Source organism: Amblyomma mixtum, chromosome 3 (genome assembly GCF_055824585.1).
Source record: "Amblyomma mixtum isolate Tamu chromosome 3, ASM5582458v1, whole genome shotgun sequence".
NCBI classification, from domain to species: domain Eukaryota; kingdom Metazoa; phylum Arthropoda; class Arachnida; order Ixodida; family Ixodidae; genus Amblyomma; species Amblyomma mixtum.
This window is the reverse complement of record NC_143014.1, coordinates 144,830,894-144,847,766: the sequence shown is the minus strand read 5'-3', so window position 1 is coordinate 144,847,766 and position 16,873 is coordinate 144,830,894. Positions and strand designations below refer to the sequence as shown.

Genomic DNA, 16,873 nt, shown 5'->3' with positions numbered 1-16,873 from the left:
TTATTTTTTTTACTATGAACGTTGAATTCTTGGTGCTTTTGCACAAAAAAAGCTGCTCTGATCACCTGAGTACTTTTGTGCTGCAGCATCTCTTTCACATTCTTGGCTTTTGCTGTGATTTCAGTTACAGCAGAAAGCTCTGCAAGTAATGGAGAAACAAAAAAAGCAAGTCACGGAAGAATGCCGATGTCTGCTTGAAGCATCTACGTTAGCCAGACATCTATTTATGTGGCAAGTAGTAGCTGTGCATTAGGTTGATACAAGGAAATATCTGCGAACAGAAACAGGCATGCGTATAAACCAAGAAGGCACGGTGTAAAGGAAGGAAATTTCTTTGCAGCAGAATTCTCTGTTTGCTTAAAGAGACCATAAACCCTAATATGAAGTGAGTCTATAGACCAGCAGGTTACCTTTCAAGGACATCAAGTGTGTAGATTTCACCAAAAGGGAGAGCTTTGATGACAGAGGAAAGTGCATGAACTTCAAGTACCCTTTGATGACTCACCGTACACTTTCCCATGTTGATTTTTTTACAGACAAGCTTATTGGTTCTGCCATAATTTTCTTGTATGTAATAATACTAAGATTGCAATAAACAAGATACTTTTTAGCTTGGAGGAGGTTTTTAGACAAAGTGATGTGTGAATAGTAAAAGCAAATTGTGAAAAGTGTGAAAAGCATGGAAACAGAGAAAAAGAATGCTTTTTACTGTTGTCACTACATGTGGCGAGTCCAGTTGTGGCTTGTGAATTTGTGACATTGTGTATGAAGTCACAAATTCAACCACTCCTGTTTAAATTATGAATTTGTTCATTCAGTTGCTAGACTAAGGGAATACAGTGTAAAGGGGTTTAGTCCTTGTGAGGCTTAAATCCTGCAGTTTACCAGTATGGAGGGTTGTGTGAGGGTGTCCTTTGAAGAATATGATGATTACAATCTTAGCGAGGGGAAACAAAAGTCAACAAAAGAAAATATGGCAGGTGCTCATTTGGACACTGGTTGCAGCAATGCACCACACTGCAAGTGTGAGGGGATTATGCCATGCCCCTTACCATCAGCGTTCATGGCGCCGGGTGACCACCTTTCACTTCATTGCAGTGAGCCTCCCCTCATTGGTCACCTTACTGCAAGGTGTAATGGAATGCACATGCGGACTTTAAAAAAAAGACTTGTTGCATTTGTTTTGTAATCATGTTTCTTTCAAACAGCTTTCATATTGCTGACCGCCTACAATTCCCAAACGTTTTACAACTCTGGCAACTATTTTCATCAAAAATTTGTGAAACTTAGCTCTGTTGTATGTTCATCATGGTAAACAAATGGGGCGTACCTTTTACTACGATGTGCTCATTAGAACAGGACTTGCAGCCATTTGCTGGTATAATGCCCTCTCTATAAAAGGCCATGTGTTAGAAATTGTGGATTTAGTTGTGTTGTTGTGTTTGAAAACAAGTGTAAGAACTGTTTCATGCGTTGCACGGACACTTGATACACTACGGAGATACACTGAAAGGGCAGTTATAGTACCTAAATTTCATTCACATATTTTTACTAGAACATCGTCTTAAAAGGATGACTTTATCAAAGCAGTGGTCTCTCTCCGGTGTTCTTTTTTGTGAAAGCCTGATCACAGAATTGTCTTGTACAACACTGGAAGGATTTGCCAGTATGTTCCACATAAAAATGCTAAAGGAGTATTACCAAAAACATAGGCCTCCTGTTTGACTGGAAGGTAAACTAGCCTATCTGCAAGTATTTGCCTACATTGAAGCTGTAATATCAGGGAGTGCCACTGACACACATATGTACATCTTAGTGGAATAATATACTTTTAATGATCAGAATTTCTTGCATTATGAAAATGTGCTTTGGTACTAGCTACTGTCGAACTTGGATATATCGAACTCAAAGGAAGTTGCAAATGGTTCGTTATAAGGATAATTTGATATATAATGAATGGCAACATATAATCTTGTCTTCAGCCCAAAAGCAAGAATGCATTGCACCTACAATAATGACTTGCTTGCAGCGATGTGTTGCCCTCTGATGTGCCGGCAGGTCAGCACCTGCTAGGTATTGGTAGGCCTAAGGTACTTCGCATCAAAGCTGCAGCCAGAGTTCTTCAATGCTGCAGCAGACGGTGCTTCAGAACTAGCCATTGCTTATCATAAGATGTCTAACCCTGTTACCAGTACACTGTATAGAATAATAGCTCATTCCACAATGGCTTTGTCAGCGAAGGATGCCATGCGAGAGTTGTCTCTAGACTTTAGTTAGTTAGGTTGGTTTCACCACATGACCTCAATGCGACATGGAAAATGAGTATACAAGAGATCGAAGGCCACACTCAAGCACACCCCACATTTATCTCATCACTCAATTTTACAGCTTTAGCGCTGCCAGCAGGTGCCCAAGGTCATGCAGCTCACTCGTCTCTGTGCACGAAAAGTGATCGAAGAGTGTCGTTGAGAAAAGCGTCGCTCCCAGGGGCGTGGTGCACAGTTGGATGTATTGAACAACTGGTGAAAGAGTTCGATAAACTGCAGAACTTTCCTATACTTTTAAACAGGATTTTCAGGGGGATAATCTGTATGTGCGATGTCAGTGCATGATAAAGAACCCCAGGTGGCCGAAATTTCCGGAGCCCTCCACTACGGCGTCTCTCATAGCCTTAGTCGCTTTCGGACGTTAAACCCCATAAACCAAACCAAACCTATGTTCGATAAAGCCAATAATTCGGAATAATTCGGGCTGGACATTTTGTGCCAGTAGGGACTAACTTGTGTGAAAAATCTGGGTGTGGTTTTGGTTATTTGCATGTCCTGTGTGTGCAAGTTCTGTCTGATTACGCACGCTATAACGAGCTTTCTTTCTTCTATATTTGACTTTGGAGGGTTCAGCTGTAATTTGGTGTATTGTATGTCTACTGTGTGTTTTACCAGGTGGAATATGAGCTTGCATCGGGAAGAACCAAATGCATGGCCATTATAATTCTGAACTATTAATAAATTGATGTGTTCTTGACTTGGGCGTTTCATGAATGGTCAACAGGAGGCAAGAATTATACATAATTCAGAACTACATAATTCAGAGAAAAAGCACAATGCAATATGGACTTCCTTGAGGTGCGCTGACCTCGGATCATTGAGGTGCTGTGTGTCTGAATACATTTTGAAGATGACAACTGTTGACAGCTATGCCTTTAACAGACTACTGAAATGGTGCTCCTTATGAGTAGAAAGCTTCTTGGGATGTATGACGCTTCTTTCCTGCTCATGCTTGCTTCTTCCTAATGAAGGATGGAAAGTATTGAGCAGGTGTGTAAATTGTCTGCTCTATAAAATTTACAATAACACCACCCTTAAACATGAATTGCTCGTTTCTGCATCCTGTGTGTCATCCCGCATCGATCATCAATTTAAAGTAGGGGTTCCGCCATGCCATACTGATATTCGTCTGAATTCGTTTATTCCTCACACTTGCAATGAGTGGAACTACCTCCCTGCCTCCATCACCACCACAGCCAGTGCTGACACCTTCAAGAAGTGCGGCTACGATTTTGTATGCCCTTCCTCTTTCTAATGCCTGTTGGCCTGGAAATAACAAAAATAAATAAATATATAAATTTAAATAATATATGTCACAATTTACAATATATAATGTGAATGCTGCATACTCTTATTTTTCTTCAGTGTAAAGGCAGAGTGCACATATGTATATGATGATTACACTTCTTAGCAAGGTGAAATATGTATGTACTAGTGAACAAAGAAAAATTGGGCAGTTGCTCATTTGAACACTGGTTGCAGCAATGTGTGTTAGGGGACTGTACCATGCTCCATACCAGCAGCATTCACGGCACCAGGTGTCCCATCTTTTGCTTCATCACAGCGGGCCTCCCCCCAACGGTCACCTTGCTGTGAGGTGTGACAGGATGTAGGTGGAGAGCAGAAAAGAAGTCTTGCTGCATTTGTCATCTGGTTTCTAACTGCTTTCACATTGCTGGCTGCTTTTTCAGTCAACATTTCCCGAACATAACATCATAAATTTTAAAACAAATTGATTGTATTTCTGAAATCTGATTCTGTTATGAAATCATCATTTGCTTTTGCACAAACTGTGTTATTTGGAACTTTGGAAGTGTAATACATATGTGCTGAGCATTGGTGACAAAAGGACATCAGATATGCCCACCTAGTAAAAAAAAAGAACATTGAAATTTCAATTGGAACCAAGTGGGCATTCCAACTGGTTCTAACTGGATTTTCCAATTGGTTCCATTTGTGTTTTTAGCCACCTGTACAATTGGACCAAACTGAATCCAACTGGACCATCCAATTGGATCCATTAGGCTAGGCAGTTATTGCATCCAGAAAATATTCACAAAATGTACCTCACAATTAAATAGTGCAAAATACACAATATGAGAAGTATTTCTACTACTACATATTAATGTACAAAAGGAGAACTAATTTGTGAAGACTGCAGGAAGATGCTTTGCCTGGTGCCACTCAACATTTTTCCACAGGAATTGGAAATCACACGCTTTTATGGAAATCGAGGCCAACAGACATCCATACATCATACACAAAAAACACTACACATTCAGACACTGATAGCATATGCGAGCTCAATATGTTCACCCTTTCAATTTTTAATAACACATGTTGCATCTTTAAATGCCACATGTAAAATGCTTCTCTCGGATATGCAGCTTGCTTGTTCATGCAGCAGTTGAACACATGACGTGGCAGTTAATGGTTCCTAATCTCTAATAATGTGTTAGGATGCAGTACTTGCTTGATTCAGTCAGAATTAATTAAAAATCTGCATCCTTTGCAATGACAAAGAGCCAAATCAAGCAGCATACACAGCAGTGCTTCTGATCCATCTTGCTTCCTTTGAGTAAGCGACCACTCTAAAGTGGAAGTGGCAGTGAACTTCTTTTAGGGTCAATGAGTGGCAAGGATCATTGCAATATATATGCTGCTTGTTTGGTTTTTTGTCACTGTAGATTATGCTGATTTTCAATTATTTCTGACTGAATCTGGAAAGTGACTTGTTACTAGAGAAAAGGGACTATTAAATGCCACGTCATGTGTTAAATTACTGCACGAATAAGCAAGCGGTGGAGCCGAGAGAAGCATTTTACATGTTGCATTTAGCGATGTAGCACGTGTTGTTATTAAAAAATTGGAAGGGTATAAATCCAGAGAACACACTTCCACTCACTCTTAAATAGTCCATTTACGAGATTCGGATGCTGGGGCGTGGCGCTTGCCCACTGAGCACAGTTACTTAATTTAACTTCGGCTGTGCCAGTGCAGATGAATACAGTGTTGTAGGTTAAGTTGCTGATTACTGTTGATATAAGAACCATATTGGTTCTGTCTTGTTTTGCTAGAAAACAGCCAACAGACACTATGCAGAAAGGAGCATTTACACACACCAATTGGGCTCACCAATTGGAAACCCAATTGGTCCAATTGCATAGTGCATTTGCACTGTCCGATTGGAGCCAGTTGGAAACTAAATTGGTCCTATTGGAACTAGTTAGAAATCCAGTTGGTTCAAATTGTTTGTTTTTTTTTTTTTTACTGGGCGGCTACATGAAATACCTGGCTGTAGTGTTTTCTTGTCCTTGCTGTTAACAAATAAGATTGTAACAAATGTCGAAAAAAGAAACTGATATGATTTGAAATCATATTGGTCTAGATCTGTCTGTGCTTGGTTGCAGTCGTGACACTGCAAAATGACAGATGTGTAGTCTGTAGTCTGCTGGATATACTCATGTACTCTTAAAAAAAAGAAAGGAAAAAAATGATTTAGTGGGGTAACTGAAGGCATGTAAACATAATTAGATATCCTCTTTTGTGCATGGAAAATCGGGATCTTATTCTGGGCTAATTGGTTCATTGCTATCAACAAATTAACTCAGCGCGAAGGAACGAGAGCGTGAGCTTAAGAGCTTTGGTAATCTTTACTTTGCCTTCGTTGTAAGGTCTATGTTGAGTGCACGGGTCACACAGTTCTCATTCTCTTCTTTCGTCTTCGAGCGTTTTGAGGCGTTCTTTCACACTAAATTGGCAGACCGTATTACGTGGTACAGTGTCACTGGTGTATGTCATGCTGGTTTGTGAAACTTGAGAGTTGGTAGTCAGTGTCCGTCCTGCGTTGTGGGTTAATCTGTGGATACATGGAGCATTGTAAAACTATTTTCCTTTAGCCGCGAAGAACCAAGCGCTAAACTGCGTACTGTGCAAAACACAGTGAGGAAAGGTTGCAAGTTGTCGTGACATTTCGAAAGAAAAAAAAATTCTCACGCTTAGAGGGATTTACGAATAGGCGCTTTTTCGCGTGTTTTGAAACTGCCGCCATAGCCACATAATGAGCAATGTGTGTTTTTTTGTGTAGAAGAGTATTTCTTTTAAATCTGTAGTTAATGTTTATTGAGATTTCGAGTTAGTTTCCGCAACCGTTTTCCAACAGGTCACCTTTGTTTTCAAACTCGTAATTTTTTTATCGGCTTCTTTTTTTTTTCATAGAACCTAACAATCCATATCAATCCATAGCCAAAGCCGCATGGCAATTTTGCTCATAGGTTTCGGATACGATGAATGATATCTTGACGGTTGTGTAGCGGCTGGCAAGCACCATTGGGAAGCGGGGAAAGCGGAGAGGTCCTGAGAAAAAAGAGGCGAAGGAGTTTTGGAGCTAGGTGAAGGCACCGACTGCACGAAGCCCTCGAGGTCACCTATATATAATGAGAGCCTCACTGTGAGTTAACGGCAGACAAGCGGCCCGCGGTGTCAACGAACGTTGTCAGAGGTGTCGCCACAGCAGGGGTTATGAACTCACTTATCATCCTGGATGTTGCGGCTTCTCGTCGGCATGAACAATGAGAGAAAGTGCTGTGCAGGTTCATATCCTTCCTATCTGGGAGTGCCGGAACAAGTGCTACAGCGATGTCTAAGACATGCGCTCCGCCTCTGGGTGAGAGGCGGGAGTTCGCAAACGTCCTTAATGCTGCCGACGCGGACAGCATTTACCTTTACCTGCCAAGAAACCTTTCGTCGTGCCACATGTGTGCCGAGGTAGAGGAGCAGCATTGGGAGCGCAAGATGAAACTGTTAGCGGAGTTTCTGAAGCGAGAATCTGTGGAATCCGGCGATGACGATGTGCTGAGCATGAAGCCCATTCCCCCCGGTAAGAATTTCCTAGCTGCCTTCTGATGGTTCGTCAACCCGGTGGCAGTACCTGGTTGTTAGAACTTTGTCTATAACTTTCGATCAAGCCACTTAACCACGCTCCTGCCCGACCGTATTCAAGTTGACAGTAAATCGGCTTTTCCTTCAATGAACAGGTGATTGCGCCAAGTTCCTGCATCAGCGTCATCATCCAAGTTGTTGAGCAGTTTTTCTTCCGCTGTTAGAGAGAGCGAAAGAGATAAGAAAAAAAAAAAGTCAGTGGTCAACCGCCGGGAAGTACTAACTCAGTACAGAAACGGATACGCTTTTACTGGCTGCGCCTCCGAAGCAGGTGGCTTTGCGAAGTCGGGGTTCTTCGGTGAAGGTCACACTTTGCGCAGTCTCTCATTCGAAATCCGCAGATTAGCACGGCAGTCTCAACTGTATCGTTGCTTTAAGGTGCATGCAACGCTATTTATATGACGTATTTAGAACACCTTGTAGTTGTTTTTGACTCAATGCAGCCACAATTCCGCGGTCATGAAACGCGCGCCCGCCTGGCGCTGAAGCGCTGTTGTTCTGCCCAGCTCGAAGACGGCACGAGGAGTTTGTCTAATGCGACTTTAACATTAACTGCACTTTAAGGAACACAGAGTCATGAAAAGTTTTCTTGACCCGCATCTCATTTCACCTGACATGAGGAACCACCTGTTGTGGCGAAGGCGCAGCTTGCCAATACGTGTAAAAAGGCGCGAACGCAATGGACAAAGAGATTGTTCTTAGCTATTTATTTATTTGTGTATTTCATGCGTGCAAATCTCCCGATGGGCATTGTTCTACGGGGGTGTAAATGATTCTAACAGCACTGTATATTATATGCATGGGCTATTCATTTCCAGCAAAAAAGAACCCCCGATATTTCCCCGCATTCGTGCATCTCGAACAAGTTTGATAAATGTCGGGTTAAACTCTATATCTGTTAGGAGATTGCCTTCCCTGTATGTAAAGCAATTTACAATCCAATGAAATAAGGCACCGCGGACTGAGGCACCGTACGGAAACCGAATGACACCCAGAAACCATATTAGTATCTCATGCACTTAAGGATTGACGAAATTTGTTTTCACCGGCTTTATCCCCCTGTTAGCCTTATTTACTCAAGGCAGTAAATTTTGCTAAAAGAAGAAATTGCCAGAACTCTCCTGCTCAGACATGTAATTTACTGTTCAGATTCAGAAGTGATTGCTGTGGCTGTGTGTTACACCTCTTCCTTTGTGGAATCTTGTGGGATCGAATCAACCAGCCACACCGTGTTACCCACGGCATACGAAGCAGGTATAGCTAGGTTAGTCCTGATTTTAAAGAAACGACGACAATGCGCACCATAAGCGGCACACCGTTGTAATGTTGCTGTTGTTCAAAAAATAGGCTGCCTTTGTTACGGGCGCCTCCTTTGCAGCAAGCGTGTAAGATCCGCATGCAGGCTGCCAAAAACTTCCGCTCGCGGCCTCGACGCCCGTACTGAAAGGAGATTCCGCGCACTATCACAGTTTCAAGTAGCGACGGCTGCACTTGTATCTTGCTGCGAGCCCGCTTCCGCCTTTGTTGGCCTTGTCCGTGGCTGCTTCGTTCGTCGGCGTTATCTCGAGGTTACGCGCCGGAGGTTTCCCTTTCGCTTTGAGGAGGCCTGGTTCGACGCGTGTTCTACGCGTAGTGCGCGGGGCTTTTTGTGACAGAACGGGTTCTGTGAGCTGCAAGTTAATAAAGCCAGAGATCATGGATGCGTTTACTTCGCTCAGAGTGAATGAAAGAATGAATTCTTCCGCTTAATTCCTTTGGCTTATATTTACAGTTTTACTGAGTAGTATATTTCTGGTTTCATGTTTTCTTTGTAATGATGCGTTAACGCATAAATGGATTATAAAGAAGTATATGTGAATCACCGCGTGATATTCGATTACGACCGCTAAATGATTTTCTGTTTCGGTTTGAGCAATGACACGTGAGGCATGAAACAACTGCAATATAATTGGTGCTTCGTTGTTTTAATTCGCTACAATGCTAAATCCAGCCTGCCTCGAGAGCCGGAATCACAACGAATGAATGAGCAGCGATTATATTGAGTTTTTTTTTTTTCATGCTTCACGCGACGTTTGCTGACCTTTTACTTCACACCATCGTTCGGCTGTTAAAACCGAATCTGAAACAGGTGAAATAGGTGAATGTCACGTGGTGATCCACGTATAGTAATGTCTTACGCAACATTACACAGAAGAAAACATGCACCCGGAATTTTGGGTCTACACTCCTCTAGGCATTCCAGAAGAATCTGCAAATGAGACGAAATGCCCGCGTGTCAGTGCACGTTTGGCCGCGGCTGTAATTTCTGTAATAGACACGAAATAAACGCCGTGAAAAAATAATTAGTCTACATCGGTGCCATGAAATCAGAGAGTTTGCTTTTCCACGAAATGGTTTCCTTGGAATTTTAAATGATAATGCGAATGCGTTGAGAGCTGATGACAGAAGGCCCCTCATACCAACAATGCCACCGTAAAGCCTGTTAGCTCTGTGGGGAAAAAAAAATAATAAGCGCGTGTTGGGTTTGTCGCGACTAGCTTAGCTCTCACCGCACAACTATTATCGGCTGTGGCAGCTGCGGTTCAAGCTCCTCATTGTGTTTCCAGCGTTGTCAAAGAAAGTGCATCGCAGTATACACATAGACGTTGAAAAGTTGATGCGGGGGTTACTGTAAATGACATTTTCCGCGAGCTCAATATTCCGCGAATTCGGGCGAAGCCGCATAATCAAAATATTTCGCGAACACTAAATTTCACGAAGCACAGGTGATCGAAATCGCGGAACCCTTAGCGCTCCATCTGCGCGGAAACAATTTTTGGCGAGGTCTGTGCGATTCACGAAAGACGCGAAAATTGGGTTTTTCGCTAGTCGCAGCGGAGTGATGTGACGCGCTGCTTACTATGCGTCGATCGCCTGTTTTTTAGGGCTGTGCAGCACAGACTAGGTAGGAAAGGGTAGGAGACGGTCGTTTGTCCCCGTGCTGTGAGGGGGGGGGGGGGGGGGGGGGGATGCTTTCCAGCACTAGCGACCCCGCACCTTCCTTCAGCCCTCTGCATCCCTAGCCCGAACAATGAACAACCCACTCCCCACTGCACTGGAACAAAGGACGGTCTCCTTCCCTTTCCGATCGGAACAGCTTTAATGCTAAGCTATTTTGTCGAATGCTGGCTTCCGGTATCAAGCACTACCTTGATGTTAGTTGAATATAGAGATAATCTAGACTTGGTTTTTAACTGGCCCCATAATGCTTATTTAAATAAGACGTCTCTGCATTTGGCTGGGATTTTGTGGTCATGCTTTCGTTGTGTGGATTTTTTTTTTTGACACTTTCGTACTGGTCATGGAACTTGTGCGTAATGCTGCGCGGTGCCGCGTCGATTGGAGCGCCTAGTCTTCTGCTTAGCCGCATGGATCACCGACTTCTTGGCCTGTAGAACAGGCGCGAAAAGCTCCAGGGAAGCGGCGAATTTGTATCTGAATTACGCCTTGTCTGTTCGAAAAATAAGAGGGAAAAAATGGTTGCGGCTTAATATTGAGAGGGTGTTGGCTCAGCTAACCCTGGTTATGCAAGTGAAAGTTTTGGTATCACCTGGTTAAGCCTCGGTTTAACTGTGTTTAGGCTATAGAGGCTAGTTAGGCCTGGTTAGACATGCAGACATGCCTAGGCTGGCTGTTAGACATGGACGAACACACGTTTAGGCGTTGTTTAGCATCATTTTATTGCTCCCTATTTGGCTTAATGGCTACGAACATCGATGTGTGTTCGGTAAAGTAGTTCGCCGCCGTATCAACACTGGCCACAGAGTAAGTAGAGGCCAGCGATTCCCTCTGAAAGACTAGATCTATGGTAATGTCTACCATATACTCTCGAGGACGTCGGTTCCGACTGACTTGCTTCGTCCATAGCGAAACACTGTATATGCAGCACCCAGCGGTCCGTGCAGAGGCCGCGGCGACGGCGGGGCGCGCGGCTGCAGCTGCTGCGAGTCACGTGGTCATTTACGCAGCTACGCTCCTTCTGTTCAAGGTCATTCGTGCAGACACAGCGAAATCGGCGCCGCTGGGCTAGTAAAGCATTCGCTAAAAAAAAAAAAACGCAATCATTTACACGCAAACGACGGTCTAGCGAAACACCGGGGCAATGACGACTGCTCCTATTATTCTATCTGAGCACCATGTAGTGTATGCCATGCATCGGGTCTACGCTAATAATGGCACACACTACAAGTAATTCGCTCTGGGTGTCTTTGTTGTGCTGATGTTGGCATAGGTCAGCGTGCACTCCCGTCCACGGCTCCGTACACACTGATAGTGGCACCGAGCCAACCACTTAAAAGCACGCGTGACGTCACACGCTCCGCCTATTTCGGGAGCTGCCACAGAAGACCTTGTGGTCGGATAACATTGTAAGCTCTTTCTTCAGTGGACGTGACGGATTACTATGCCTTTATTCTATTTCTTAATTCTGACGGTTGCTCCGGCCCATGGGCATGATTCCATTCTCTAAACGGCACAGCACCACTTCATCGCATCGCAACCTGCGCAGCGCAACGTAGCGGGGAAAAAGGGAAAATTTTTATGAGAACGGTTAAGAGTGCAATTAAAAGTCTTCGTTCGCGTCGCTTTCGTGGTGTCATATATTAGTACTTTGTTTTTAAGCGCGTGACAACTGTTCGAATCCCCTTAGTCAGCTTTTTTTTTGTGCTTCAAATTATCGAGCAAATTATTTGCGATTTCCGTTGGGTGTGTGTTAACATTTAGGTAAGATATTGACGCGGTTTTGAACCGAAGTCGCAGCTGGAGACGAAGCTTAAGAGACGAACTCGGAGGCCCAACCAGAACTTGTGGTTCTGGGCCCTAAAGAACTGAATTACGCCTCCTATATAGAATTCTATGCTTTCTATCGAGTCTGTCTTCTTTGTTTACTGCTGCTACGTCACCTGCTGGGCCACTGTACGCGGGTAATGGCAGCCAGCGCTGGACTTCGGAGACAGGAAAAATTGGAAAAGTGGTTTTGAGGCAAGCAAATGACGCAGTAACTGCCTCACATACCTTGGTGGACACCCGAACTGTGCCGTAAGGGAAGGGATAAAGGAGCGGTTCGGGTGTCCACCGAGATATATCAGACAGTTACTGCGTCATTTGCTTTCCTAAAAGCCAATTTTCCAATTTTTGCTCTTAGTTCAAAAGCCCAGCGTTGGCTGCCATTAGGCCCACTCTCGAAGGCGAAAATCCACTCTAATGAAGTTCCCTCTCTTCCAACCCTGCTCTTAATCTTTTGAAAGCTGCCTTAGTAACAGCAAATTGAAGGAATAAAATTGCGCAAAGGGGTTGAAGAAGAAAAACGCAAGAGGCGTGAGGACAGGACAACGCGCAAACTTCCAATTTTATTCCTTCAATTTGCTGTTATGAACCAACTCGCCCAGACGAAAGTGCTTATTGCCTTAGTAAGTCCACGTTTCTATCGAGTCTGTACCCGCCGCGGCAGCTCAGTGGTTAAATCGTTCGCCTGTTGAGCACGAGAACGCGTTGGCTGCGTTTCAGTGGAGGCGAAATGCAACAGACGCTCGTGTACTGTGCGACGTCAGTCGTCCGGCGCGCCGCGGTAGCTCAGTTATGGTGCTCGGCTGCTGACCCGAAAGACGCCGGTTCGATCCCGGCCGCGGCGGCTAGAATTTCTTTGGAGGCGAAATTCTAGAGGCCCGTGTGCTGTGCGATGTCAGTGCACGTTAAAGATCCCCAGGTGGTCGAAATTTCCGGAGCCCTTCACTACGGCGTCCCTCATAGCCTGAGTCGCTTTGGGACGTTAAACACCCGTAAACCATCTTCCTTCTTTCACTCCTTCGATCCTGCATCCTTTCCCGCAAGGCGCGGTTGATGTCTCCACCGAGTATGAGGCAGCTGATTAAAATCTTTGCGTGGTCTAGTCTGTTACTCATCATGTTAATTTAAGCAGCGTGAAGAAACGGGTGATTCGTACCTTGTGTGTGCGATTATCTACCGATTCCGCGTGACCATACGAGTTTCTTGTTGTTGCATGCAGGATGCGGTTATCAGGTTTTGAGTTTCCCGCAACCGGTTATGTTATGCTTCTGCCTTGTACAAATATGTGGCTTGCTTGTTCCAATAAAACTGTCGGTAGTCAGCGCTGTCCTATCGTTTTCGTGTTTCCTCGATGTTCTCATTTCGCGCTGCTTAAAATTATCGTGGTGAGACAGTTACTGCGCTTTCCTTTCCTCGTAACCACTTTTCTATCGAGATTTTTTTTTTCCCGCCTATATACTAGACTACTTCTTTTTTTCAAGCCCGCCTGGGTAACGTGATTCATCCTCCTACCTGACGCGGCCATGTACGCAGCGTGCTCAAAATGTTGCCATGTGTACAAACATTATGTTGGGCCCAAAGAAAAAGAAAATATAAATGTTCCTCGCCCGTGCCAAGGCCACTTATACCGTGTCCTCTTAAAAATGCATGGGCGCTTTTTACTCAAGCCGGACCGCGGACGCCAAAAGACGGCAGTATAGACGTTAAATGCATTCCTTAATTAATAATCTCTATTTCCTCACTGTATTCCACTCTTCGCCTAAAACATATCGCTTCGTTTAAGACATGGGTAACAGAGTAATCTCTCGATGTGCAAGGATTCTTTCCTGGGCGAAATACCAGCTTGCTGTCCTCTAATCGACGTTGGCGCCCCTCGTATAGTGGCTGGTTCTGTCCCTACATGAAACTTGGGGGAAGCTGCATGACAAGTAAAGCTGTCAGAGGACTCTGGCTGCACGCCGTCGCCCACCGTGGCGACGCGGTGTAATCGCCGCTGGCGTCCCTGCGCAGCGGACGGCGCGGTGCGCGGCATCCTTCGCCGCGGGCCCCCGAAGAAGAGCCCCGCCGGCTGGACCGAGCGGCGCCGCCGGGGCCGCCTGGTCACCTTCGCAGACGCGCTGGGCCTGGAGCTTGAGCACGTGCGCCGCCTCGTGCACCGTATCCGGACTCCGCAGCCGCCTCCCAGCACCACGCCACCCAGCGCCGCGCCGCCCGCGCTCGAGCCCGAGTTCACGCTGGCCTCCGGGGACGAGCTGCGACAACGCGTCTACCGGGACAAGGTGGGTCGCCGCTGGGCACGGAACACATTCCTGGCGCGACTTTGGCATCGGCACAGCGCCGCACGCCGACCGGAGCCAGTTGGGTTAATTACCTGTGCGGGTACATGGCGGCGCGCTATGAAGCGTAAGCCTACCTTACACTGTAAATAAATTTGCACCCTTATGGGTACGCCATTGAACCCGCTAGAATGGGTGCAAAAGTTAGTGGCTACACCCATGCATGCAGTGGGTGTGATAGCCACCCGTTGCGCCCTTTTAGCGATTGCTTTGCAGTTGCACAGGTCTGGATTGTTTTACATTTGCCCAAGTAGCGATCGAAGCGTTTGAATGGCACTGGTAATTTCTGTGGCAGGGCTCTTTGATATTACCAGTTACGAAACTTCCCATAGGATCCATGTGTCACAAAAACGGCGGTCCGAGGTGGCTAAAATTCGGCTGTTCACGGATTGCTGCGCCGCCCGCGATCTGTTGTTGCAACACACACTATGCTAAAGTTGCAGACTTCGAGTTTGTTGATAGACGCACAACCGCCTGACAACAAAATCAATGATACAGATAAATTAACAAAAATCCGTAGATATAACAGTCCGACAGATAAATTAAGAGGTAAAATAAGCAAATAAAGAAGCGCTTTTCAGAACACCATGGCGAAATAAGCAACAGTCTTTATCTGCCGCTTCCAGATGGCGCCGCCATTCGTAATAATCCGGAGAGGCGCCCGTGTGCGGTGAGATGTCAGCATGGGCGTCCGGAGGGGGGGGGCAAGGGGGGGCGGCTGCACCCCCCTGGAAAATCACTCACTCGAACCGTGAGTGATGGCCGCACGCCAGGGGCGGTGGTGCGCTCAGTCAAAAGGGTAAAAGCAGCCCCGCATGGTCACATCTGCGAAATGCCGCGTCCGGGCGTGCGTCGTTCCGCCGTTTTCAAACCACGCCATCGTTAGCTCTACTGAAGGGCGACCTGTTCCAGACATACAGCGGCACCGGCGAGCATGTGTTTCGAGCCGCCTTGAGATGGGTGTCTGTTTCTTTGATCTCTAGAGAGATAGCGACACGGAGGCAGACAGTGCACGGGGCATCTTGTTTTCGCCTATCGTTACGCCGGTCACCGATGAATTCTTAAGGAGGGAAGGTAAAATCAGCCGTGTCCACCCCCGCTTTGTCGGGCTGCTCAGGGGCAAGCGGGCGATGAGTTGGCGCCGCCGCCGCTCGCTGTCTCCTCCGATCCACGGGTAGCGCAGTTCGGTAGAAGCGCCGCTTTCAGAATCTCCGGCAAAGGGGATTAGCTGCTTTTGTTCACGGCGACGCAGTCTCCCGAGGCGCCCCCACACCAGCGTTCTTTGCGTCTTCTGCGAAAACCAGCGCCTTTGGTCAACGCAGCCCGATGGCGCCTGCCTGGCTCGCCTGTCACCTCTGGCTGGGCCTCAAATCACAACAGCGCCCATGTACTGTGCGTGTCAGTGCATGGTAAAGAGACCCAGGTGATCGACATTACCCGGAACTCTGTACTACTCCATCCCTCATAGCCTGAGTCGTTTTGGGGCTCTGAACCCCATAAAAACACAAAAACAAATTTTCCGACTGGAGTGGCGAGTGTCCCTTCCCCTCGGAAGTTTCGCGGCGTTCCTTTCACCCCCAAAGTGCGCATTCGGGGATACTGCGGCAAGTAAGCCCTTGCACGTGTGCGCGCCTCTGTGTTTGTGCTTGGGTGTTTTTAGTGGCCGGTTGTCAGCGAAGCTGAGAACAACCAAGACAGCGGACGAGAAAACGACGAGCGGAGAGCAGTGTGTGTGCGGTTGCTCGACTGTGCGGATCCGCAAGCAAGATGGAGCGAGGTGTATGAAGCTGCGAGCGTGCATTTATCTTGTAAATAAGTTTTCGTTGTATATATAGTCATCTTTTGTTTTCAACGTACGCGTTCAACAGTTTTTCCAATCAATGTGTATGATGAGTGTGCACCGAGAGCGTGTAATGAAGCACAGAAGTGAATTTATCACACGTGTAATTACGCAATTCGCCCAGAAAAATCCGAGGCGCCTACAGTTGCTGTTCAAGGAAGACTGACTGAGTGACTGTAGTTGCGTGTTTGTGAACATATTGTGCTGTGTGCTGGTCATCAATCCGGGTGAGTCGAGAACCCGTATGCAGCAAGACTGAGCACTCTTCTCCACGAAGTGATACAGCATCTTTTTGCATTTTTATTAATTTTAGTTGTTTCTTCGTTGATAAACTCCAATGTACCTCTCCTAGCCGCGCTTTAATTTGCTGTTTGTAATTTTTCTTTCATGTGTGCATTTTGTTTAATTTTTATTTATATATAAATAAATAAATTTACTCCGCAAATAGCGCCTTTCTGCTACGAACATACCCCCCCCCCCCCCCCCCCCCGGGGCACCAACGGGGCCCCCCCCCTGCAAAAAATTCTGCGGACGCCCTTGGATGTCAGTGCACGTTAAAGATCCCCAGGTGGTCGAAATTATTCGGGAAAAGCCTCCACTACGGC

At 46.0% G+C, this 16,873-nt stretch overlaps 2 protein-coding genes across 4 annotated transcripts in view; both read left to right on the top strand.

Moving 5' to 3' along the window:
• The window catches only part of LOC149352264 (uncharacterized), a 37,010-nt gene extending 33,986 nt beyond the window's left edge, over positions 1-3,024 (top strand). For 2 of the 3 annotated variants that reach the window (XM_089581425.1, XM_089581426.1), the window contains exon 8: positions 125-3,024. In XM_089581425.1, coding sequence (XP_089437551.1) covers positions 125-253 — 129 coding nt within the window. In that variant the 3' untranslated portion in view covers positions 254-3,024. The remainder of the gene's footprint in view (positions 1-124) is intronic. The other variant, XR_016290721.1, reaches the window with a different exon arrangement.
• A 2,538-nt stretch (positions 3,025-5,562) lies between these two features.
• LOC149352263 (protein phosphatase 1 regulatory subunit 3C-like) overlaps positions 5,563-16,873 on the top strand; it is a 29,612-nt gene continuing 18,301 nt past the window's right edge. The window contains exons 1-2 of the mRNA XM_089581423.1: positions 5,563-7,206; positions 14,103-14,371. Coding sequence (XP_089437549.1) covers positions 6,966-7,206; positions 14,103-14,371 — 510 coding nt within the window. The 5' untranslated portion in view covers positions 5,563-6,965. The remainder of the gene's footprint in view (positions 7,207-14,102; positions 14,372-16,873) is intronic.